General features: G+C 46.7%; 1 protein-coding gene across 2 annotated transcripts in view; it reads right to left on the reverse strand.

Annotated features, from left to right (window-relative positions):
• Positions 1-2,501: 2,501 nt before the first annotated feature.
• Positions 2,502-27,560, reverse strand: part of RGS6 (regulator of G protein signaling 6) — a 1,064,816-nt gene continuing 1,039,757 nt past the window's right edge. For both annotated transcript variants that reach the window (XM_085627281.1, XM_085627283.1), the window contains one exon: positions 2,502-3,338. In XM_085627281.1, coding sequence (XP_085483407.1) covers positions 3,288-3,338 — 51 coding nt within the window. In that variant the 3' untranslated portion in view covers positions 2,502-3,287. The remainder of the gene's footprint in view (positions 3,339-27,560) is intronic.

Here is a 27,560-nt window from a genome sequence, read left to right on the forward strand (position 1 = left end):
CAAGTCTATGCAGCATCGGTATTCAACACCCTGACTTTCAAAAGCACTGACTGTAGGCTTCCGTACAAAACCTTGGGCCTCAACACTTGTTCTTTTACAAACTAAGCACTGATTCACACTCACTGCTGTGGGTTGATAGCTCAGTAGTAGATGCTCACACCTTTGACAGATAAGGGATTTCAGGTAGAGCAAAACAAAGCGACTTGTCCAAGATGACACAATCGAGTCAATTGTGCAAACCCAAACTAAAACCCAGGTCTCATGGTTTCATAAACTACAACGTAGTCCTAAGGCCACTCTTCCTAGACTAGTAGGGACTAAGTAAAAGCATAGGGGGTAATTCATGATGTAGGGGAGGGGTTTCTTCATTGGGAAAATGTTTTCCTGTGGAAGAAAAACAATGTGAAATTGCACATTGGCCACCATTTACCCAGAAAGTAAATCAACACTTAGTAGAATTCGATGAAAGACGAGCCCAAGGAATATTTCACACAACACTCCTAGAAGAACTTTGCGCCTGGTGCAACTTTCCAGATGTATTACTGGGAATGTTTGGGAATTCCTTTCATATAATTAACTGTGCTAGTGCAAATGTATCACTTTTTTATGAATTGCCTCTTTAATTTCTGCTGTCTATTAGTGCACAGCAGCAGATACAACCAAAGAGAAGAACTGAAGGTTTCCTACAGAGAAGCATTTTTGCATCCTTGCTGAATTGTGCAACCAGAGGAGCAGAGGAATGGAGCTCTCCCCACTTTATATTCCTGTCTCAACTGAGTTTGATGTAACCACATATGATCACTCTATTTTAGAAATTTTAAATTTCGATTGACTGAGTCATTTCCAAAGGGAAAACCATTATGTAAAAGGTGTATGTAATGTCATACATTCAGGAGAGCAACAAAAGTATATGAAATGATGCATGTTGAAAAAGTGGACACTGCTTTCAGTACTCGCCCCATTATGCACCGTACTCTGGGGGTTCTACGCAAATCTGCCTTGGGAAGGTGTTTTTCTTTTAAATTGAAATGTTGAACAGGACTCAATCATTTTGCAGGGCGAATCAGGATTTGCCTTTTTAACAAGCCAATCAGCTTTTAAGGAAATTAAATTTATCCCAGTCAAGAATAGGAGTTACACCGACAGTTACTGCTGGTGGTGTCAGGATGCAACATACTGAGTGCAAGACAAAGAGCAGAGAAGCCAGCTACTATAACAGCCAGGCTCAAATGTTAATATTGACGTGGGCTGGTCTACCTCATTGGAGCCCCTCCCCTGATTATGATGCTTTATGGTACAGTCCACTGTGGAAAGTGCTAAGCGACGCAGGTTGGCACGCCTATCAAGCAGTAGCTCGTCAAAATCTTTCAGAACTTTTGGAGAGAGAACTTTTGGCTCTTGTTTCCCCTTTAAATCTACTTGGCTTTATCCTGTCTGCATTAACCAAAGTCAGCTCTAATTCCTAAACATATAAACTGGGGTAAAAACGTTCTATCATGCTTTTATTAACATTTATTTGGGATTTCTCTGAGGTTTTCTCTTATGTATGGGTAACCTGCACATGCCCTTGTTTCAGACTAATGGATGCATTGGAGACGTTTCCTACTGGGAAATTGTCGATTCTCCTGCAAGGTTGGCGTGCTTGGAAGATTGACAGATCTGGAGCCGCGTGATGCGTAACACACTCTCCTTTGCCTTCGTTGAAGGACACCGGCTTGCATTCTGTGGAGTGCGGCTTTACAGTAACAACTTGTGTTGGTGGGGGTGCTGCGAGTGATACTTTTAGAAACTTAAGAACACAAGTAACTTGCACAAAAAAAGTGTAAAAATAGCAGAGACCATGCTTTCGCCTGTCTAAAATCTGATGAGGAATTAAATATTCATCAAACCACAATGAAGCCTCTGACTTTTACCAAAATGGCTGATTGACTGTAGAGCACTTTAAATGGTTTGAGTCTCTCCTGTAAATGGACCACATCTTAGAAAACAAAAATTGCTGATCATACTTGAAACGTAGATGAACCATTCTGAAAACACTGGAGCCATGTATCCCATACAACTGTGATAGTGGTATCCCTAACACATGCCATAGAGGCAGAAGCTACAAATAAGACATCTCGCTTTTAAAAACGCTTTCAGTCATGTGTGAATGTAGCACAACCGCCTAGTTCTTGTTGTGCCCCTCTTTGCACCGACATACCCAGCGGGCACCAAACAGCATTTGCTATTTGTAGTGTCTTCACTCCAAATGTTGGCCCTTGTTTAGATGTCTCACCTTCACAACAGCATGAATGGTTGATCTTGCACTATGATATCTGAGTTTAATCTAATTTTATGTAAACCCAGATTAGGGACATTGGCTATTATAAGATATTTAAAGTTTGTTTGCAGGATTTCTCCACCAGACGGAACAAAAACATGTCCAATGGTCGCCGTTTAACTCTGGCCATGGAAGGCTATTATATAATCAGTATAGAAACACCAAACTACCATGCTAAACATTGTGTTCACCTACATAATATTGGGTTTAATAAATTATAGATGCCCCCGCTTTTTTTTTGTACTACAGAGATATGGCGAGCACAGTAAATATGTGCCACAAAAGAACATACAGTTAGTGTATTGTGTGTACGATGGCATTGTGTACAACTTTGCCCAGTTATATGATCTTTGGACCTGGCAAAGTGCCCATGGAAAAACGCCAAAGACAATGTGCATTTTCAACAACTTGTCCAACATGACAACAAGCCAATGAGATGCTTGCAGAGTCACAGCGCACAGAAACAGAGCCCATGATGGTTTCTAGGAGTGGAAGTAGCTTCTGGCGGTTGATCCATTGGAGTCGGGTGGCGTGCAACAAATGGAGGAAAGGTCGGCAGTTGTGGTGGAGCGGTCCATTACAACCGTGCAGCAGGGGGAGGTGAGACTGAGGACTGAGCTTTAGTTCTTCTGATCCTACTCAGACCAGCTCTTCTATGCCTCGTCTGGTGTTATTGCTGAGTTCTTTCAAACAAAATATCCACCTGTGTTGTCCCGTTCTTTAAAAGCAAGGTGTGCTCCCATGTCAAGGCATCACAAACCCAAAGGTCCATTGCAATGGAGAGTTCTTACGAAGTTGACCGAGTGTTGACGTGACCTATCGAAAGAAGACCCTGCAGCGGCCCGGTCCAGCTTCGCATTTGTTTCCCACTGCTTTGACCCACTTTCCTTGCAACATGAACCTTCCAGCGGGGCTCAGGAGAAGCCATGCCTCAGGTTCTCAGCGGCTGCTCGACCGGCGGTGACTGTCAGGAAGACTGCATGAGACCTGTGAGGCGCTTGGAAGCCAGTGTTTTTCCCTGCAAAACCAAGACAAAAGGAAACACTGCGGTTAGCAAGTTCTCTGCCCTTACAAGGTCCAAAAGGGGATTTACCCCCCTATTCACTTAAAGACCGAACCCCACCCATTTAACTAGCGGACTATCTACCCCCACCCTTGCCTTTCTTTATGACCAGTCAGATGTACCTCTCAGCGCACAGATATTTATCTGAATGGTAAAACAAGCAAAGAAACCTCCCGATTTCACCAGTGTATTTGCAGTCTCTGGAAATGCTGACACCCGATTACCCATCCCTTGGTGCCGCTAGACATTTCCCAGGGTTTATTGCAGAAGCAAGGCAAGGATTTTAGACAAAGTAACATTTTACTGCCCCTCCCATGGCAACAGTGTCATTTTGATACTTCTAGGCAACCAGGCACTCCCTTGCTCGCGTTGCCGGAGGTGATTGGCTGCCAAGTCTTACCTCAAGGCAGCAGCAGCCGTGAGTACAACCAGTCCCGGATTTAGCCAGACACTAATACATTTGCCATTTCGAGAAAAAAACTTTGAAACATCTTTCTGACAGGGAAGCCAGAGATGCTCCAACTGATTCTTTGTGATACTGGGGCCAATTCTTGGGGCCCCAAGTCTTTCCTGACATCAATGGCTATGGCTAGGTAATGAAAAGTGTAGTACAAGGGCTTGACGAGTGGCAACATGTTTTTTTTCCGTACACACAGAATGCCACATAGTGGAACAATTACTACATTAATGCTAAATTGTAGGCACTACTTTATTTACTGAGAAAGCCTTAATGTTAGGTCCACAGCTCACTATGTAACCCTGTAACCGTCCGCCATCTGCGGGGGTCCCTGTATGAATGCTACAAGTATTAGTCAACAGCTCAGTATGTAACCCTGTAACCGTCCGCCATCTGCGGGGGTCCCTGTATGAATGCTACTATTATTAGTCAACAGCTCAGTATGTAACCCTGTAACAGTCCGCCATCTGCCGGGGTCCCTGTATGAATGCTACTAGTATTAGTCAACAGCTCAGTATGTTACCCTGTAACCGTCCGCCATCTGCGGGGGTCCCTGTATGAATGCTACTAGTATTAGTCAACAGCTCAGTATGTAACCCTGTAACCGTCCGCCATCTGTCGGGGTCCCTGTATGAATACTACTAGTATTAGTCAACAGCTCAGTATGTAACCCTGTAACCGTCCGCCATCTGCGGGGGTCCCTGTATGAATGCTACTAGTATTAGTCAATAGCTCAGTATGTAACCCTGTAACCGTCCGCCATCTGCGGGGGTCCCTGTATGAATGCTACTAGTATTAGTCAACAGCTCAGTATGTAACCCTGTAAACGTCCGCCATCTGCTGGGGTCCCAGTATATTTAATACTTGTATAATGAACATATAGCTAACGCCGTCTGTAGGCAGATACTAAAAAAATACTAAATGCAGTTCTGGGATCTTGGTCAACATTTCATACATATCCACTGAGATGCCATCTGGCTTTAAAGCTTCTCCAGTTATCACAAAGGTCAAAGCAGCACTTGAAACTTGCACTGATATTTCCCCTTCTGATAGATATTAAAAGTGGGAGGGTAATATTATTCAAGTTCTCCTGGTTTTCTTTCCTAGCCCATTCTGCTCTTCATTCCTTATGGTCCTTACAAAAGAAATGCGCCCCCACAATGCGCTCACGTGCAACAACAATGTGGTGTACTAGGTTTCAAGCCCAGGGAATCCCATTTTTTGATTTCTTAGCTTGGACCTGTTATACTCAAACTGTGCCTTATTTTTCATCCTGCTGAGACCACCGCTGTATATTGCCCTTGGACCTTTGATCAAGTTACTGAATAGAAAAATATCCAGATATCTTTTCACTTCCTATTTGTCTATCAACTGCAGAGGCAACATCCATATTCCCAGCAGCAACAGTTCAGCTGTCAAGGCCTGGTTCAGATCTTTCAGATGAACCCTTCCTGAATTCCTGAAAATACATTAAATAAATATTTCCAATTTAGGGACTAAGGGCTATATTTATAGAGGTTGTGCGTAGCCCTTGCGCAGGGGTGCAAGGGCGATGCAAAACCTAAGTGAGATTAACAGAGGAGGTTCCTCCCCCCTAAATCCCCAGAGATTAAAAATAAAATGGTAGTACAATACCATTTTATTTTTCATCCCCTGTCCTGAGGCAAGCGTCAGGACAGGGGCAGGCAGCTGCTGACTGACAGCAAGAGGGAGGTGCGTGGGCTGTTTAATGCACTGTTTAATGTGCACATTTCTTTTTGGCCAGCCGTCTTGTGATGGCCAGCCACACATGGGCACTTTAAACCTCTTACTAAGAGTAAGTGCAGGCCTCCAGAGTGCTGTGGAGCACCAAGTGAGGCCGTTCCCTCCAATCAGGGCGCTGCTCACATGCTGCATGTGAGCAGCACCATGATTGGGCAAGGGAGTTCCAGCATTCGGTTCCAGTTCCTGCAAAGAGGAGGTCTGGAGCGAGGACAGCGCACTAGGTACGTTTTTTAAAATTTAATTTTTTTATATAATATTTTGCGCATAGGAGCCCCCACTCCAATAGATGCCAGTCCCAACTAGAGATTAATCAAACCACGCAAGGCCACCTTGTGTGACCCTGTATGACTTGATAAATCTGGAGCGCAATGCAAGGCAGCGCAAACCCCTGCGTTGCATTACTCTGTCCCAGGGAGGTGTTCTATGGGTGAAGCTTGTGTGTTCCCATCCACACATGGATTTTGGTGTACTCTCAGATTTACCATTAGTGGCAGACCTGGGAATGCATCAACATGCTTGTCTCCCCAGGAGAAGCGTAACGAGGAAAAATACCTTATTCTGCAGCACGAGTAGAAAGAATAAAATTCCTCTGAGGAGTGTTTTTATGCAGGACGGGACACCTTCCTGCACAAAAATAATCCTGCCTACAATGCAGGCACCCTTGCACCATGACGCAAGGGTGCCTGAAGCACATTGTGCGGCAGTGCTGGGAAAGGAAAGGAATGTGCTATATAATGTTAAATATGGTATATTCCTACCCTCTCCCTTTTGAGCAGGGCAGGGCAACAAGGTGTCTTGCTGCGTTGCATTGTGTGAAAGTTATGGCCCTTAGTACAACAGGAGACCATCACCACACAGTAGTTTATAGTTGAAGGTTAAGAAGTTAGTCTTATAGCTGTTTTCCTAAGCGTAGAATAAAAGCTGAATAGTCTGACAAATGCTAGACTGATGTTCGGCCTGTTACACTCTGTAAAATAATGCCTCATCCAAATGAAAATAAACAATTCTGCAAGCTTGTATATGTTCATGTGAGAAAAACTTGGGGGCATATTGACTAAGAAACTGCCAGAGCACGGCATCAAGCCAAGAAGGTTAACGCCGCACTTCAACAGTTTCCAAACACAGGGATGCACCCCTTCGTTTCCCTTAGCGCTGTTGCTAACTGTAGTTGCCTAGTACCAATGCAGGAACTCTTGCACCATTGTGCAAGGATGCCTGTCTTGCAGGGAAATATTGTTTATGTGCAGGAAGGTGTCCCTTTCTGCACATAAACAATCAGTAATGGCGTTTTGTAACTTCTATGTGTGCTGCAGAAGAAATAAAGCATTTCTCCTTGTTTCGCCAAGTTAAGACCAGGTTTGCCCTGATCTTAATTTTGGTGCTACCCCATATGTACACCACCCTTGTAATATGGGGCAGCATCAAATTCAATGGGTGTTGTGGCAGGACGCCCACTGCAACACCCATTGCCCACCCCTTTCGGGTTTTAAGTGCAGCCTGAAAGGGGACCTTATTGATAAGGGGCCATTAAGCCACATTAAGTGGCTTAATGCCGCCTGGTGAATAAGGCAAAGCCCCTGTCACCACAGGAATGTCAGAAAATGTGAAGTTCCTATGGCGATAGGGGCTTGTAAATATGCAACTTTCAATTTGCCCTTTTTTAATCAGATCATACATCACCAAGACCTAGAACCTGATAAAGAGATACGATTTATTTTCAAAGATTCTGCACCCAGGACTTCGTTTTCTTCACAGAAGTGTCCATTTGAAGATCTAAAAAAACACTTGAATCTCATAGTATAGGGTCTGACCAATGTCTACAAATGCTTCTGCAGAGAGGAGCCATTCTCACAATTTGGACTATAATAACTAGCAAGAGTACATTGAAAGGTGAAAGCCTCTCCTAAGCTGAACACCTAATGCCTGCTACACCAAAGCACAATCTGACATCACTAATGATTTCCTAGATATAAGCAAGGCCACAACCCTGGTCCCAGAGCTCTGAGAAGAGACGCATACTCACACCACCCAGCTCTCTTTCAAGCAAAGGTTGGCTTCATGCCTTTAAAGTGAGTTTCTCAAATTGACATCATATTAATGTGATGCCTTAATACATTCTTACCCCACCCTCCCTTCCTAGGCCTCCTCAACCTGGTAAGGTACCAAGAAACAAACTTTGGCTCAAACATTTAGCTTGCTGATAACAAAGAAACTTCAAAGAACATTTTCTACCCAAAACATGTGAAACATTCATAATGCATAAAATGTATTCCAAACATAAACTCCTCACTCCTTTATTCTTATCACTCAATCTTTTAATTATCCTAACCCCAAATGTAAATATGAAACTTCTTCTGTTTCTCACCACAAGATTTTGTACCCCAAGGTTTGTCCTCATTGAGAGAACACAAGTAACCGTTTATTTATGTATTGTTCATTTATTTAGCAGTTTTTATAGCGTGAACAGAGGTGTCCAAGCACTTTACATTAAAGGAGGGTACGGATTAACAGAAGATAATGAGGGCCACGAGGATAAAGACTTCAGGTAAATATAAACAATACGTATTGGCAAAGGATGTAGGTCAAAGGATCCGTGACTTTGATATGGATGAGTGGTCCTAAATTGATTAGCTAGATTCATGATACATTTTAAGTAATGTGCAGCTAGGGGATCCTGCTTCTGTTACTAATGTCAAATAGGAGGCGAAGAACTAGGAGGCTAGAAATATCTCTTATCCTAGTTGTAGGTGTTGTCTGAATAGTACTGTTATCAGTTCATCTTTTAATAGTCAGTATTACCTTGATATTCAGGAGATAGAATTCTTCACTCTAGGAACACTTCTGGAGAAAGATTGCTTCAGTGCTTTGGATTTTTCATACCTGGGACCTCAACCACAAGGTCAAGCTGTACTTCTCAGCTGACGTTATCCAACTGAGATTGAGAGCTTTCTTGCGGATAGATCAGGGCGCCCTCAGGATCTGGCGTATCGGTGTTAAAGGGTAGTTTGAAAGTATACCTTACTCTGATAGGGAGCCAATTTAATGTGATACAGAAAGGTGACATATGATTGAACTTTCTTATTCCTATAACTAGTTTGGAAGCTGCATGGAGGATTAATTTCATGGGCAACACTAACAACAGTCATTCCCTTACTCACTGAGGCCTGAAGCACACCAGGGACTCGCCAATATCTAGCCAAACGCAACCAAGATACTGCAGAAGGAAGTAACACAGCAGCTCCAGAAATGGTTGCTCCCTAAATGTGAACCGCCTGGCTGTATCAAGGCTCCTCAACTTCTCTTTAACTAATAGCTTGGAAGGCCACAATCCTCTACTTAAATTACTATCTATCACAATACTATATTTGCAACAATTCAGGCTATTCGAGTACCTGAAAGCTATAAGAATGGCTTGAGCAGCAGATATTAGTTGTTTTAACGGTATATTGAATTGATAACTGTTGTTCTTCTCATCTCTAAATTACACAAATGGCACTACCATGTGGCAACTGTCATAAGTGCCAGTGTTGACAATTAAGTGCGGGTGCCGAACACCAGAAACCACCGGCAGAAATTAAGCACTGGACCCGAGGGCCATATTAGGGAAAGGGTGCATTGGCCTGGTTTGATGGAGGCTCATCTGTAACAGCGTGTGCTCAGCGCAGACTGGGCGAATACGCCTTCTTAGAAGCAGTGTGCTGCTGCCATGGCAGCTGTGAATTTGTGTCTGCCCTGTGGCCCTGCTCCTGAGGCATTTCTTTTTTCATATGTAATGACGATAGTGCACATGGCGCGCTGACGTATTATATCTGAAACTGAAACTGAAATGAGCCGATTGGCTCATTTCAGTTTCAGTGCTTTGGTGCTCGTGGGGCTATCTCAGCCCCCCGAGCACCAAAACACATGGGAGAGGTACTGGGAGAGACTCTCCCTTTCCAATGGTACCCCTCCATAGTGGATCCCTGCTTGGGGATCGCCTCAAGAGGGCAGGAATCCACCCACTAGGTACCAGGGAGGGGGGGAGCAGCCCCTTGTGCAAGGGCTTTTGCTCCTCCCAAAGTAAACTGGGCAAAGTCTGTCTTTCTGCCTCCCCCCAGGGAGGCAGATGGGGCAGTAGCCCCCAATCTGCCCTTCCCGAGGGGGGAGGGGCGTCAGAAAGCACACTAGGCACCAGAGATTCTTTTATTCACTGTTTTTATAAAAGAGGAGTGAGGGCATTGGTATCCCCAACACAAAAGGGACAGTCTTTCTGAACCCCTGGGAAGCAGACGGGGGTTATTACCCCCAATCCGCCCCCCAGGTGGCAGAAAGCCCACTAGATACCAGGGATTCTTTTTTCTTTGATACTTAGGGTTGGGGGCTGCCCTAAATGGGCACAATAATGCCCCCACCCATCCCAAAAATATTTGCCACCGTCTTTCTGACCCCCCTAGGGGTGCAGACGGGGGCAATAGCCCCCTATCTGCCGGGGGTGCAGAAAGCCCACTAGGCACCAGGGATATTATTTTTCTTTTTTTAGGAAAGAGGGGTGGGGGCTGCCCACAATGGGCATACCAATGCCTCTACCCCCAACACAAAAGGGACAGTCTTTCTGCCCCCCCCCCCTGGGAGGCAGATCGGAGTTATTACCTCCGATATGCCCCTCAGGGGGGGAAGAAAGCCCACTAGACACAGGGGATTATTTTTTCTTTGATACTTAGTGGTGGGGGCTGCCCTAAATAGGCACTATAATGCCCCCACCCCTCCCAAAAATATTTGACACAGTCTTTCTGCCCCCCAAGGGGTGCAGATGGGGGCAATAGCGCTGATCAGCACCCGGAGGGGGGAGGCAGAAAGCCCAGTAGGCACTAGGGATATATATATTTTGGGGGGGGAAAGAGGGGTGGAGACTGCCCACAATGGGCATACCAATGCCCCCACCCCCAATACAAAAGGGATAGTCTTTCTGTCCCTCAGAAGGTAAATGGGGGTTATTACCCCCGATCTGCCCCCCTGGGGGCAGAAAGCACACCAGACCCCAGGGATTATTTTTTGTGTGAAAATGTAGGGGTGGGGGCTGCCCTAAATGTGCATTATAATGCCCCCACCCCTCCCAAACATTAGCACAGTCTTTCTGCCCCCCGGGGGGCAGATGGGTGCAATAGCCCCCGATCTGTCCCCAGAGGGCAGAAACCCACTAAGCACCAGAGATATGTTTCTGGGCATGTCAGGGAGAGGCCCCTTAAATTATCTAATTTACTGAAGAAACTGAAGGATCCCAAGAATAAGACAAATGGCGGGCAATGGCTGCTCTTTCTACAATGGCATGAGGAGGCACACAAACATAGGTATGAATCCCAAGTCCGTGGTATGAGACCCAGGAGAAATGAGAATATCAGATTTTTCACCTTAGACACAGAATTAGGGATTGTACCCTGTAAGAAATTGGGTCGCTGGTTGACAAGCAAACTCTAAATCAACCCAAGCTCAACCTCCTAGTAGCTTGGCACAGAGCAGTTAGGCTTAACTTAGAGGCAATGTGTATAAGTGTAAGCATTTGTGCAACACTTCAAACAGTAACACAGTGAAAGCACACCATAAAAGGAACCTGCACCAGTTTAGAAAAATAGGGTAATTTGTAATAAATAAAACATGACCAAAACGACAAATGTCCAATCAGTAAAACTGGAGATATGTAATTTTTAAGTTTTCAGTGAAAATAGTGCCAAAATGTGCAGAGTGTCAATTGTGGATATGTGGTTGTGCAAGACCCGGACAAACTCACAACTTCATGTTGATCGTGTTGGAACACGGGCTGCCTACAGGGACCCAGTTAGGCCTGCTGAACAAAGGTACCTTAGGTCCTAGTTGTTGAGAGTTGTGAGGTCCAGTGATGAGAATGCCTCATGCAGCCGAGGAGTTGCATCGGTTCTGACGAGCTGTGAGGCTGCAGTGCGAGAACCTGTGTTGTCATCGAGGCTACCGTCAACGAGGGATTTTCTATACGACGGCCTGTGCCGGGAAAGCTTTGCACTTGCAGCAGCCACAGTGCAGGCTGCGAGGTTGATGCGGAGTTCTTGCATTGGGAGAACCCGCGCAGCACAGGCTGGGGTTCTGCTCGAGGTTGCGCTGCAAGCAGAGGAGATGCGTCAGTACTGCTGGATCCACAGATGGGCTGGCAGAGAATCTTCAGGCCAACATCCAAGGGTCCAGGGCTGGGGTGGCCCCACTTGGCAGAGTTGGACTCACATATGGTAGCGTCCAGCTGCTGGGTTCAAGGTTGTTGGCGCCTTTCAACACCAAGGCTGTAGTCAGGAGGCCAACCAACTATCCCTTGGAGTCACTTTCGAGTCATGGGTTCAACAGATGCAGGTCCAGTCCTTCTCACCCAGGCAAGAGGGCAGCAGTCAGCAGTTCAGCACAGCAAGGCTGCAGTCCCACAAGGCAGCAGTCCAGCAGATTAGCAGTCCTTTCAGTGGCACTGCAGTCCTTCTTCCTGGCAGAGGTTCCACAGGTCTAGAAGTGTATGGAAGAGGTAGTGTTTGAGGTCCAATATTTATACCTCGTACCTTTCCTCTGGAATGTGGGAGAAGCTTCTGGAAATTCTCTTAGAAGTGCAAAGACTTTGTGCATTCCCTGCCCTGGCTCCAGACTAACTACAGGGGATATGCAGCCTTTTGTGTGGAGGCAGGACACAGCCCATTCAATTGTAGGTAGGGCTGTGCCCAGCTCCGTCCTCCCATCTTGCCACTCCAGGCACAACTAAACTCTCTATTGTGTGTGTCTGTCTAGGAGGAATACACAAAGCCCAACTGTCAGCAACCCCCAGTCATGTGACCCAGAGACAGGCTACAGGCACTAAATGGCTAAGGCAGGGAAATGCCAACTATCTAAACGTGGAATTTTAAAAATTGTAATGTAAAATACAACTTTACAATGAAAGAGGATTTTTCATTACCTTCCAAAGACACAAAAAATGAACTTGTTACCTGTTCCCATTTGGAAATTATCACTCATTAAATATAATAAGGTAACTCCAATGTTAGCCTATGGAAGAGGTGGGCATTGCAGTAGCAAAAAACAAATTTAAGAGTTTTTCACTATCAGGGTATGTAAAACTTAAAGGCACATGTCCAACTTTTTAAATGCACTGTGCCCTGCCCTCTGGGCTGTCTAGGGCCTACCCAAGGCGTGACTTCTGTGTATTAAAAAAGAAGGCTTGGGCCTTGTAAAAGGTTTATTCTGCCAGGTCAAAATAGCAGTTTAAAACTGCACACACAGGCTGCAATAGCGGTCCTGAGATGTTTAAAGGACTACTTAAGTGGGTGGTACAATCAGTGCTGCAGGCCCACTAGTAGCATTTAATTTACAGGACCTGGGTTGAGGTAGTACCACTTTACTAGGGATTTGTAAGTAAATTAAATATGCTAATTGGGGATAAGCCAATGTTACCATGTTTCAAGGAGTAAGCACTAGCACATTAGCACTAGTTATCAGTGGTAAAATGTGTAGAGTCCTATTGACAGCAAAAACAAGATCAGCAGAAATAAGAGAAGGAAGGCAGAAAGTTTGGGGGAAGTCCGCTCTAAGGCTGACAGGTTTAATATACTCCAACGGCTCTGCCTCTATTTAATGCCCCAGGCCACTGAACCACAGGACAAGTAGAAAGAGAGTGAGGATCCAAGGGAGGAGCATCTGTTAGATATGTTCCCCATGCAGTTGTAAATATTTAGTTTTTTCTAATACAGGAATCAAATGTGTATTTTTCAAACAAGTGAATAAATGTGATTCCATCAAATGCACATTTGTAGCATGTTATTCTGTTCTGCAAATGTTTCATGGAATAGCGATAATTAAGCTTAGGCAAATATATTCATAATAGTTAAAAGATTCTGCTTGCGCATATCATTGTTATGAGTTACTAACAGGGTGTCTAGAAGATTAGTGACAGTGTGCCTCACTCCTTGCTATCGTTCAGAAAATAATACTGACAAACAATCCAGCAGTGGCTGCAAGGGCATTTTGCCACCCCATGCCCATTGTTTATTGTAACAGGTTTCAACAAGCTCTCTGGCTAAACCTTATGTACCAGGCCATAGTTTAGAGAGGAGCTTCACGCCAGTGATATCACACAGGAAAGGCAAAGGCATGTATACAGCATCAACACAAATTGAAGGTTGCTGTTTGGCAAGTCGCCTTCATAGGCAGCTAAGGGATGTGTACTTATTCACAGCTTTTGACTGAAATAGCAGGTTTATTACACAGACACAACAATAAGGACTTGATGTTCAGAAAACAGGTATGAGAGGGGCAACATCTTTGTAATTCAGAATAGGTCAGTTCATTTATTAATCCTCTAAAATGCAATACTAATGTTAGAATTTTTCATGTCGTTTTGTTTATAATTTGCATCACTGCATTGCTGTTTGTTTTCTGTGTGATTAAAGTTCTTATTATTTGCACTAAATTAGGATTTTAAAATAAAACATTTCAAATGCATATTCTGATTCCTAGATGTATTTGATTGTGGTATTCATTCAGAAAAAAGGTTTTAGTGTCCATTAATTGTCCCTGACTTATCTTATAGGACTGATTGTTACCAGAAACAAAACTAACCCAAACATTGCTCAGTGGGTTGTGTATTGATTGCACTCTGACTGAATTTCTGATTTGGGTTTGCATATTGACTGAGCTCTGGTGCCAAGGAGTAAGAAAACCAAACCCTGCAACTCTAGGAAGCCCTAGAGAATGTATCAGTGCCAGCTGTGGAGGCCAGGGGTGAAGCTACAGATGCACTCAGAAATGCAGCAGCGCCTCTGGGACCATCAGTCACTGGAGCACTAAGAGGTAAGTCGCAAATGGGGGCGTGGCCAAGACGACTACGATGGCGGTCATACCTTGCTGAGGCTCCACGCCCGGGCAGGCATCTCGCCCGCTTCATCACGTCGAACCTGGCTGGGAAACTGATATCTGGGAATTGGATCATGAGGAGCACCGGATGGTGATCTCTGCGGCCGATTGTCCAGCGGATCTTGAAGAAAACCGAACTTTGTCGGATCCGGCACCCAGAATCAAGATGGCGTCCGCCCGCCTCTGACTCCAACTCCTGATCGGCCAAACCTGCACCCAGCTACGGACTTCTGTGACTCGGCCCACGTCGCGGAAGATAAGGCGCAGAGGACCGAGGGGGCGACAGTCTAGGCATAAACATCGCAGGAGGCCACAGAGAGTTCGAGGGAAGTACCGGGGATCGGACCGGCGATCGGAAGCTGCCTCCGACTCCCTCTACAGCGGCATCTTCCAGAAGAAGATCTGGCCCCTACATGCCTGCATTACGTACCACGGACAATTGTTATAGCATCCTTAACCTAAGGGCAGGGAGCTCACTTTCCCCCCCCCTTTGCTCCCCCAGTCCCGACAAAAGTTTGGACGCCGTTCAACGCCGGGGCTGCCTGAACTCAAAATGGCGCCCGAGAGACTTCGCGGCTGAAACCGACGGAGAGGAGATACAGCCCGCCGCGGGGATACCACAGCGGAGAACGAGAGGTAGGCTGTGGACCCCTTGAGCCGCCCGCTACTTACCGTGCAACCCCGTATGCTGGCTTGGGCTGGTCAGATACACTGAAGGAGGTCATTGCCTGACTTTGAGATGGCTGCCTGACTGCCCGGACTCAACCCATCCCGATGCAGCCTCCCTCTCCCCACTGATATATTTGGTATGCATTTGAGGCCTCCCAGCACCTGCCATATAGACTTTGTTCCCGAGGCGCAATCCAACGCACGCAACTTGAGTAACCACATGGGGGTGGGTTGCGGACTACCCTAGACCGGCGGTGACTACCGAAGGGAAGGCCACACACTGTTTCCTGAGCTGGGAAGCCACCCAAACAACGAACAGTGCACAACACTGGAACCTCAGGTGGCAGCCTAGGCACCCGAACGCAGGCCGTGTTCAGGCTATCACCTACCCCCTCGCCACACCTGGCACATACCCGGGACATCCCCCCGGACAGTGGCAGCGCAGTTTAAGCCCTCTGGGTGACGCCTGACATCGGCCGCTTGAGAAGGAGGACCGGTGGTGGACCGAAGCGCTGCTTATTACACGCCTTATCCCCGTAAGGAGACAGAGACACGAGAAGGCGAGCCAAAGCCCAGCTCTCCTCTGGCGCGGTGCATCTCCGTCCATCTATCCCGCGCATCTGGACGCCTCCTGCACCCGGCACGAGACAAATCCCTCCACATAGCATAATGGGGAAGCCAAAGATCACATAGAACACAACAGTACCAGAAACTGCGCCGGAGAACCTACTGAATACTCGCGCCTCATCTAAGACAACAGCGACCCCATCGGACCATTCCATTTCGGACAAGCTCGACCAAGTACTGGCAGCTAATGAGCTCTCGAGGGTGTTCATGGAGGAACGACTCGGCGGCCTGACGACGGACATAGTCTCCTCCGGGACGACCATCGCAAATTGGCCGACAAAATTGCAGACAGAGAGAAAGCCCTGGCCGAAGTGCAGCCCACCGTCAATACACAACAAAAAACCCTCCAAACCATCCTGGGCCGCCTAACCACCATGGAGGAGCACGTGGATGACTTAGAAGGGCGCTCGAGGTGCTGTAACATCCGTGTGCTAGGACTCCCGGAGAGAATTGAGGGTACAAACCCGGTGGAGTACATAGAAGCGTGGGTGAAATCTTTCACTCCAAACGCGGACTGCACGGCCTTCTTCTCCGTTGAACATGCCCATCGAGTCCCAGCCCGCAGACCTCTACCAGGAGCCCAACCCCGACTGATGCTAGTGAAATTCCTGCACTTTCGAGATTGAAATGCGGTGCTCAGGGCTGCCAGACAATCGGGCACCATCCGTGTCGAAAACAAGCAGGTTAGGATCTTCCCAGATAATGCACAGGCGGTGCAAAGGCAAAGATCATCGTTCCTAGAGGTGAAATGAAGGCTACGGGCGGACAATATACAATACTCCCTGCTGTTCCCGGCCCCACTCAAAGTCATCCACAAGGACTCCACCATCTTCTTTGCAAACGCTGAGGAGGCCCATGACTGGGCGGATCAGCACTGCGCGCAGCGCTCCAGGGAAGAGACCTCAAAAGATCGGAGATCAGGGGCACCGTGGATCAGGAGGCACAGATTGAAGCAGCGACGCAGCGAGAGAGACATTGCAACATCACCCCACACCCTGGAATCTCCGGATCTGGAGGAGATCATGCAGGAGCGATGAAGGACTCGGCAGGCCATCACAGAACTGCAGGCCTCCCCCCCTGCAGAAGACATAGACCGGGCCCCACACCTCTTCTCTTCGGATGGAGACGGAGTCAGCGAAGGGACACCTCCTAGAGAGGACTCAATCACTCCACCCCTGGTCACCCCCCAGACTGCCCACGACATAATTTGAGAGAGCCACTAGTAGCATATAGGAACAAGGCTGCCCTACCAGCAGTCCCTTGCTGCCCAACACAGTCAAAGCTTACTCATCCTACACACGCAGCATTTCCCAGATGGTTCTTAGACCAGACGACCTACACTGATCCTACAAAATCTCGTTCGGGGACTCACCTCGCAGGCATGCACTACCACCCCCATGTAACGTTTTTCCACTCTCTCCCTCTATGAGAGTCAGTTTGGACGTATCGCTCCCAGCGATAGGTCCTCGGTATTGGGACTGTTCCCCTTTCCCAGTTATTTGTTCACCTTCCCCATGCACCAAGACCTCCCACTGACTCCAACATGAAGGGCGGGGGCGCCCACCTACAGCGCCACATTATTTATCAGGTAGCGTTTACTTGCAATGGAAGGGAGGCCACGCACCCGGTAAGACCCATCACCACAACAGCGCAACCTATCATCCACCATGACTCAAACAGATTTTACTTATCTAACTCTAAACTCAAGGGGGATACACACGGCTAGGAAATGCTATGCGATTTATGCCTATGTTAAATGCCAGCAGGTGCAGGTCATTTTACTGCAAGAGACTCACCTCACGTGAGGGGAATTGGGCAAACTTCAGAAGAAATGGTGGGGCACATTCTGTGCCACGACATACTCTGCATATGCGCGGGGAGCCCTGATCTGGATTCGGCTAGGAGTTCCCTTTTGAGAAACCAGTAGGAAGATAGATCCCGAGGGGCGATACGCAGTACTGGAGGGGTTACTGGACGGTCAGCCCATCCTCATAGGTAGCATATACGCCCCCAACACAGACCAGGCACCATTTTGGGGGACCCTGACGAGCAACCTGGTGTATTTTACATCCTCCCCGTGGATATTAGGGGGAGATTACAACTGCTCCCTAGATCTCACAATGGACAGATCTGACCCCCCTGCCAAGCACTCCCACGTCCACACACACAGAGCCGGACTTCGAGCTTGGTCCATTCATTGGTCATTAACGGACGTGTGGCGGCACACACATCTGACCACTAAAATCTACTCATTCCATTCTATCCCTCACAACTTACGAGTCTGATTAGACCGCTTCATGTGCACACAGACAATCCTCCCACTCATTCGATACTCTGACTACTTGGGCAGGGTCATATCGGACCATGATGCGCATGTCGTGACTCTCCAGTGGCGTCCACCCATGCCCCCGATCCCCACATGGCGACTCCCCAGGGACTGCCTCACTGACTCAGTGTTCCAACAAGAGCAATCAGAAACCATCCAACACTATTTTTCCGAAAACACGGGCACCACACAAGCTAGAACACTCGAGTGGGATGCCTTCAAAGTGGTCTTACGGGGAGCATGCATCCGGCAAATCACAGGGTTAAGGCAAACACTAGAGAGAGCGGTACAAACCACAGAACAACAAGTGGCACTTCTGTCTAAGGCAGCGGACCAACGTGAGATCCCCCCGCGCAAATAGCTGAAGCGTGTGCAGGCCTACGGCGATATAATTTTCGCGCGTATGCCACCAGAGCCCACAATGAAGGGAACCGTGCCGGCATCCAACTGGCCTGGCTCATTAGACAGGACACGAAACGCAACCGATCACCGGCATTACAAATACCGATGGTGAGGTGTTATACACACAGGCGGACATAATATCAGCCTTCTACGACTACTACACCACACTATATAGGGAACCGATCCAGGACAGGGAGGAACACATTCGTATCATACTGGCAACGGACACCATAACACAGATAACAGATGAAGAACAGGCATCTTTGGACGACTCACTCACGGCGACAGAGATCAAACACGCCATTCACCACCTGGCCAAAAACAAGGCCCCAGGTCACAACGGTTTCCCCATAGAACTATATGCTACGTTCTCTCAACACTTAGTCCCACAGCTAGATGCAGTCTTTCAAGAAGTGTTGGAGGTAGGGCTACTCCCCCAGTCTATGCAGGAATCTATATTGGTGACGTTTCCACAGCCAGATCGAGACCCTCTACTCCGGACCTCATACCACCCCATCACTCTCCTGACCGCGGATTGAAAAATACTCAGGAAGATCCTAGCGTACAGGATTACAGAGGTGCTCCCCAGACTAATACACTCCGACCAGTGCGGATTCGTCCCTGGGAGAAGTACCTCCCAAAATATACGCCGGCTGTTCCAGATCCAGGACAGTGTGCGGGGCAGGTTCCCACATGCGGCGTGCCTCGTGCTGGATCTCGAGAAAGCTTTCGATACCCTAGCATGGCAGTATTTATACGAGGTGCTACAGCGTACACTTGGCTATTGTATACTGGACTCACCACACGGGTCAGAATAGGCCGGCACATCTCAACTCCCATCTCGATCATGCGCGGAAAACGCCAGGGATGCCCCCTGTCCTCCGTCATATTTGCCATAGCCATGGAACCGCTGGCGATACGACTGCGAGGGATGGGCGAGCACTGGGGTATACCACTGGAAGGCCGTACACATAGCGTATCTCTGTACGCGGATGATCTCCTCATCTATGTCAGGGACATCACAGCAGACCTCACTACTATCTGGACCACGCTCTCAGACTTCGAGAAAGCCGCAGGGTTGAAGGTGAACTGGGACAAATCCTCCATCTACCCCCTACACCCGAATACACCTCACAGAGAAATTGGGTTAGGAGACGCCACACTAGCATGGACGGGGGATGCCCCACGATACTTGGGTGTCAGACTCTATCACACACCTCAGGACTTCCTGGAGGGCAACCACTACCGAGCCCTTCGAGGACTAAAAAGCCAAATCAACTTCTGGCGGACTGCCCCTAGCCCCAGGGGGGTCCAAGGGTGGGTCACGGGCGGGATAAAGAAAAAGATTACCTTGCCGCTGGGTCCCGTGTCTCTGTTCCTGCTCTCCAGCCTCCGACTTCAGGAACAGGAAGCAGGCAGCCAGACTCCCTTCCCTAAGCCAATCAAAATGGCACTCAGCCAGAGGCTGGAGAGGTGGACATGTTTTCCATGCAGACTGTAATGCAGCCTGCATGGAGAACGGGGAAAGTGCACATGACTGGTTTAGGTGGCCCGAGAAGGTTGACCAAACTGTCATTGTGCACTTTGGAGTGGGCAAACCACCCGTCCCCTGCTCCGAGAGCAGACCAGCCCCACCCAGGATACAAAGCATAAAATGATAATAACTTTAAGTTATTATCATTTTATGTTTCTACTTGGCACTGCTTAAAAGCAGTGGGGTGACACTCCTCTGCCATAGCGGAGAAGCTGCCACTGCCTTTAACAATGCAGTGCACAAGAGAAAGGGCCACAGATGTGTAAATAAAGGAAAAGAGTCATGTGGCATGAGGAGAGAGAGGGAAGGGGCACAGTTTGCAAAAGCTCTGGGCGAGGGCTCCGGGAGCAGACACAGCCCCAGGGGCCGAGTGAGCAGGCACCAAGCGCTGCCTGCAAGTAGCAGAAGTGGCACCAATGCCGAGGTGGGCAGAGCAGGCCAGCGCCCAATGTAACAGAAGAGCGGCGCTACAGACTACAGTAGCATAATCCTCTAAAGAAATACATGCTAAAGGCAGTGGGATTGGTTGAGGGAGCAAAACTATACCTGAAAGGCCCAGCCACACAGCAATATAGCAACAAACAATAAAGAACATAATGGAAATAAGCGAGGACACAAAGACAATAAAGGTTGGCACGTAGTCACTTAAAAAATGACTGCATGAGCGCACATAAGCGCGTTGTTGTTGTAAACAAAACAAACACGGCAAATTAACCAATCACAAGCCTTTCATCAAGCCAGTGCACACAGTAACAAGTAGAGGCAGGCAAACCAAAAAAAGAGTGCTCACTGTGTATCATAAATAACAGAAAGAGTAAGACCACATGCAATAGGGGCAGTCCTCATGGGAGGTTACACAAGTCCAAAAGGAGGGACTACTAAGCATATTCACCAAACAAAAGCTAGCATTTGGAAGGACAGTAAGAGGAACCAATTAAGAAGATTGGCGGTGCTCGAGGCCCATAATATAGATACAGCACATCTCAAAGAGACAGCACGCATGTGCTGCCAAGGCGAGACCTAAACAATATCGCTAAAATATGCTCAGAAAACAATTAATATGGCTGGGTGCTCTGCTGTTAGCACTATGATCCCTCAGAGCAATTTCCTCTTAGAAAACAAAGTTGAGCCATTACGAAATAGTCATGGACCAACCTACGTTTGCCATTGCGACAATTTGATTACTACACATCCCCAATAATTGGCTACAGTATAAGAATCAGTGGTGTTATTCCCCAAATCCATTTGCAGGGCATGGTGTTGTAGAAATAAGGAACCAGCATCCACCAGCTAGAGTTGACTGCAGCTTCCACATCACCCATCCACAGGCTTCAGAAGATCTGCAGGATTCCCTATGCCCAGAGGTGGGGAGAAGGCTCCTTTCACTCCCAAAGCCAGTGTTACCTTCTCTAGGGTGCACAATGATCCTCCTACCTCTCAGGCCAACCTACAATCACAACTCTTTCAATCATACACTTGAAGGGTGTTTATAAAGGCTGTTTTCCTGCCCGCATTTCCCGCAACAACTTTTGGTGGCCCTGGCTGGGGTGGGACTTCATCTTCGCGATTTCCATGTGCTCAGGTGGGGCCGAACTTGCACAATGCACTTCAAATTCGTTGCCAGCTTCCCACAGCATGGTTTTTTCTCAAGACAGTTTTCCTGCCTGCACTTCGAAGGGGCCAGACTCACACAACACACTTGAAAAGCGCCAACAGCTTCCAGCAGCACGGGACGTGTGTGAGTCATGCCAGGGGATGTTCCCAGGTGATGGTCAGGCCAACATGGGCCTATATTAGCCCGTCATAGACCGGAAGAGACCGGGTTGGGACACCTTCCTTGGCTACCATGGACTAAAGACACTGTTTGATCTTTGGTGACTACCTCTTGGGGTTTCACTTTTGGGAGCACTAGTAGTGCGCAATTCTTTATATCTACTTGCCATCAGTCTGTTTGCGAGGGGACACCGCCTCCCTGTGCAAATCTCCGATGGTCAAGAGAAAAGTAGCAGGAGAGATCCCTGTCACATCTTCACCTGCAAGGTTCACTGCTACTGACCTCATGTTGAAACGAGCCATATGGGTTGTGAGCACAGAAATTGCACTTTCCAAGAGAAGGCAGTCATTAAATTTAGGTTTTGCCTCCCCAGACACGCCCGACACTGATTGATCCCTTACCAAGCAGCTTTGATCTGTGGTCAGACCCTCCTTCCACCTCTGCTTCCATATCTAATGCTTCCCCACAGGCCTACAACATAGTACCCGCTGTGTAAGGCGATACTGGAAACTCTTGCCCTGGCCCCTGCTCCATAACCAATAAAAAAGCCAAGAGGGCAATTCATACCAAGCCAGTGGGTAATGCACCAAAGATCCCTAACCCTTCACAAAATATTCTTCCACCTGCAACACAAGTGCAGCCTAGAAAACCTTCTAGTCCCTATCTACCTCCTGCCAGGGGGGTCCCTATTTCCTAGCTCACAATGCATAGATCGATTAATGGAGGGCAGCCTTGAGAGACTGAAGCAAATATTAAAGTCGGAACCTGCTCCTTTACTTGCCCGTCTTGATTCTGTGGAGTCTCAATCAGTGGCCTTAAAAAACTCAATGTCACCAACAGCGGGAGTCTCCACCTCCCTTCCCAGAGAGCCTCTTCAATTGTCCGCGCAGCAGCTGTCCCAGGCAAGGAACGTAATAACAAATCCATCCCAACTACTTCATCCCCCTCAAGTCATATATAACAGCACTACTGGGGACAACTCAGAAGGGTCGAGTTTGAAACCATATGAGGGCTCAAACGTCTGAAGATCTTGTTTGTAGCAAGCCACCAAACCAACATGATAGATCGTATACTAACTATCCCCAATTACCTCCAGAATGTACTCCCTATCTGATTATTATGAAGGATGTCCCCTTGCTATCATCTCATTCTAGGGAAGACTATACGGCCCTGAGAAACAAAATCAATCTTTTGGCTTAACACTATTTCTGGTTGGTCCGAGGATCTAGCGCAGAAAGTTGTGTTGGTGAGGACAACCGCTTGGCTGGCTATTCCTCCTAAAGAGACTCAAGGGGACTGCGTGTCAAGTAATTTCAAGGACTCTCTAATAGCTGAGTTGCTGCTGCAGTGCCTTGCCAGGATGCCATCATCAATGAGAGGAGTTGGGCTAACGGTTAGGGTGCTCGACCTCGGACCTGGGGAACTGGGTTCGAGTCTCGGTAATGACGCTGAATATCCTGTGATTCTGGGCAAATCACTTAATCTCCCCGTGCCTAACACAAAATGAATGTGTGTCCTCATGTAACATAACTGGTGCTATGTAAAGCGCTCTGATACCTGATTGGATTCGGGTCAAGTTTGCGCTATATAAAACTGCAAAAAAATAAAATAAAATAAAAATGAGTAAAATTTAGGCACTCCCACTAGGCTACTTCTATAGGCTCTGGACTTTGTAACCATTCCCCTTGGAAAGCTAGTGCAACATGAAAGCCAACAGGATATTTTACACCTTGACTGGACCTCACTTCCAAACTTGGACATCTCAAAAACAGTAAGTATAGCTTCCACCAAGAATAATGAAGTCCCGCTTGCAAATTACTGAGATTCCGCCTAAGTGAGCTGATAATAACTTCTCCAAGACTTTTAATATCCTCTTGTGGAATACTGCAGGGTTAAAATCTAAACTGTTGGACCCTGATCGGTTGGAATATACTGGTTGATTTCATTTGTGTATCTTCCAGGAAACGTGGCTAAAACACACTCCATTTAAATCTGTCTGCAAAACCTTCTATGCCAATGCTATTCCATCGGCATGCGGTAGGGCTTCGGAGGGTATTGTAATCTGGGCCAAAATGTATTTAAATCTACTTAAGAGCCTCTGAGTATTGATTACTCCGATATTCAAGGGCTACAAATTCACATACTAAAAGGGCAGTTTGTACCTTTTCAATGTTAATCTCAGGCCTAGGCCTAGGAACAAGGAATCCCCTCCTCTAACCATTTTGGACCACTATATAAGTACCATAAAAAAATAAGAGAATGATTGTTATTGGGCGCTACCTTAACATCACATACCCTCCCTTATTATCAAATCCTATGTTCCTTCTACAGTGACAGCCTCACAGGTTGCCTTCTTTGCTGCCACAAATGGGTTGTGGGCTTGCAATGGTAGATCTATCTCTGATAAGCCGGGGCTGCCTACTTTTAAGAGAGGCTTATCCAGAACAAAAATCGACTACTTATTGTTTGGGGTTGGTATTTGGGAGAAAATGGTTGACTTCAAGTTAGATGACAGGGAAGATAGTGACCATTACTCACTACACTTGACGCTCTCAGGATCCATGGTCAAAATTCCAGAAACTGTAATTATAGTACCAACTGTGGTAAATGACCGTAGGTCCCTCAAATGGCTTCTGAAATGGGAAACACAGAGATCCTAACTGAATTTCACAACGTATTCTCTATGGCCTTTGCATCATTCGCCATCTCCCACTTATTGATATCCCCTTAGTTGACATACACAATAACCTGGCTGGTATCTTAAAACGTTCCTAAGTAAAGACCCTTTAAGGAACTTATATGCATCTCTCAGAAAAACCAATTGAAACAATACTTGGTAGACAAAGGACTGTAGCAGAGCGAAGACAGCTCTAGTAAAATCACTAAAATCCAAATCACCAGTTGAGATACGTTTATGCAGAGCTCAGTACTAGAAAGTGGTACCACCAGTCCAACATAACTGGGATGATTCCAATTGGAGCGATTTTAGATGAGGCAGCAAGCTTAGGAGATAATAGGACGTTCGGGAAAATCATAGCCTATGGGAGTAAAAACTCAGACTGAGTGTTATTTGGATCCGACTGATTGGGTAGAACATTTCACCAAGCTGTGTGCAAATAGCACTGACGAGTACCACCCACTTTCCAATTATCCAGCAGAGGTCATATCATCAGATCCCTTTTTACCCCCAAGGAGCCAAAGTCTGCCATAGAAGCTGTTAAATTGTGTAAGGCCCCTGGGCCTGATAAAATTCCAGGAGAATTACTGCGCTATGACTTAACGATTTGGGTCCCCTATGTCAACTGGTTGAGTAAATCCATAGGCTCAGGTGTTCCGATTCCCAACACCTGGAAGGGTGCGTAGATACTCCTCATCTACAAGCAAGGGGACCACTTGTCCCCTGGTAATTGCAGACAAAACAGCCTCCGGGACACACTGCGCAAGGCATGTTTTGAGCAAACTCTCAGAATTGATAGAGGCCACAGGGATTATATCTCCTTAACAGACAGGATTTAGATCAAGAGTAAGCACTATAGACCAGGTTCTGAGGTTTAATATTATCGTCCGGAAATATACAAAGCTAAGAGTTGACCGCTTTTCTGTAGCTTTTGTCGACCTCAGGGCAGCCATTGACCTAGTCCCAAGGGGATTGCTGTTGGATTCGCTTAAGGAGATGGGAGTTCCTGAAGATCTGTTTCTTCATCTAATAAGATTACATCAGAAGAATTATGCCCACGTTCACTGGGGCCTACAAGGACAGCTTACTGACCACATCCCCATACGTAGAGGGGTCAGACAGGAAAGTGTGTTAGCCAGCACACTTTCTACCTCTACGTCAATAACGCTATTAAGGTCCTAATTGAAGGTAATGTTGATGCACTAAAGCTAGAAGGGCTCTGTGTCCCTGCACTTTTGTTTCTAGATGATACTCTTTTAATTTCACAAACTCCAAGTGGCCTGCATCAACTATTGAATCATTTTAATGTCTAATGCAAAAACAACAGTCTGAGATGAACACTACCAAGACCAAATATATGGTGATTAGGTCCCATAAGTCATTCAGAGGTGCCCTATGCATGGAACAGAGGGAACTAGAGCGAGTTTCAAGATTTGACTATTTGGGCATAATGTTGGATAGCACAGATTCATGGACCCCTCATATCCTAAAGCGAAGAGCAGTGCTCCAGCACCAAGCTATGGCTATTTCTAATAAACTGCAAAACAACAGAGTCAGTGTAATGTACACAAGGCACTATGCATCAGAAAAGCACAGGTCTCCGGGCTCAGAACCTACCAACAGGTTGTAGGGAGGAACGTGAACCTAGGGAGATGATACACGTTATGTATAAAGCCCTCACTCACCAACCGGTGAGTGAGGGCTTTATACATAACGTGTATCATCTCCCTAGGTTCACGTTCCTCCCTACAACCTGTTGGTAGGTTCTGAGCCTGGAGACCTGTGCTTTTCTGATGCATAGTGCCTTGTGTACATTACACTGACTCTGTTGTTTTGCAGTTCTTCCCTTGAGGGGACTAGTCGTGTTACTACCCTTCCTCTTTTGTTGTTTATTGCTATTTCTAATAAACACCAGGCTACATCATCAAGAGCACTTCTCCCAGCCATAGCTTTTTATGAACTATAAGCTCAATCCTCTGCTTTATATGTTGCTGAAAACTGGGGCTTTGCTGACACTGACTCTCTCACTCCGAGTGAGAATGAGTTTGTATGCTCGCTCCTTCATCTCCCAAAAAGCACCCCCCATGTTCCCATGTTTTTTTATGTGGCTCTCACTCATGGAACCCATTGCCGTGCTAAGACCTCTGCTCTGTTGGGTGAGGATTCGGACTGTAGAGGAGCGTTTGCCATACAGGAAAGCTATGACTGACATCTTGAATCTAGAAAAGAACATCATGTTTCCATGGTTCAGGCACGTCCACTCATGGTTCTCAAAGTTGGGTCTTGGGACTTTTGGTTAGATCCAGGCTCCATACCTCCATCTTCAAAAAAGCAATCAAAATCCTCCTTTTGTGATTTCATCGTTGCTAGTCTCCACCGAAATTCCTCCTTGGGGAGACTGTTAGTCCATTGTATGATCTACAAGGGTTGACCCCACTTTGTAGCCTTTTTGGGCATTTCTCAAACCTCAACTGGCCAAGCCTTTGTGCTTAAAGTTCCATTTCGATACGCTCGAAATATAACAGTATTTAATGCACAAGCACTTAAAACAGGTATATCACTGGTCTCAAGGCTGCTGGAGCTCCTCTTCTCTACTTCCTTTATCGTCATTACCATAACGCTATGAATTGATTTTATATGCACTGTAATAGCACATTATTATGACTATCGTTTTCATTCTGCTTTATATGTAATGCAATAGCATATTATTACGACTATTGCTTTTGGACTGCTTTTATTATCATTTATTTTTTAATTTGTTACTTATAGAAAATGTATTTATTTGTATGTTTTTAAGGAATGCTATTTTCTGAAAAAAATATTTTCTTCTTCAACTCAATGAGTAGAAGCTCAGGCTGATCAAAACCACCAGGGACTCAGAAAAGCAATAAAGACGTGGCTTTTTGAGAGCAAACAACTCCATGCCTACCCAACTACAAACAAACTCATGGTAAAGAGGATCAAAAGACTTCTCGATAGACTAGGAATCTATCACCGGGCTCTTGATTTTCCCACCCCTGCGCTCAGCCTACTATGACAATATAACCAAGTATTATAT

This window comes from Triturus cristatus, chromosome 9 (genome assembly GCF_964204655.1).
Source record: "Triturus cristatus chromosome 9, aTriCri1.1, whole genome shotgun sequence".
NCBI classification, from domain to species: domain Eukaryota; kingdom Metazoa; phylum Chordata; class Amphibia; order Caudata; family Salamandridae; genus Triturus; species Triturus cristatus.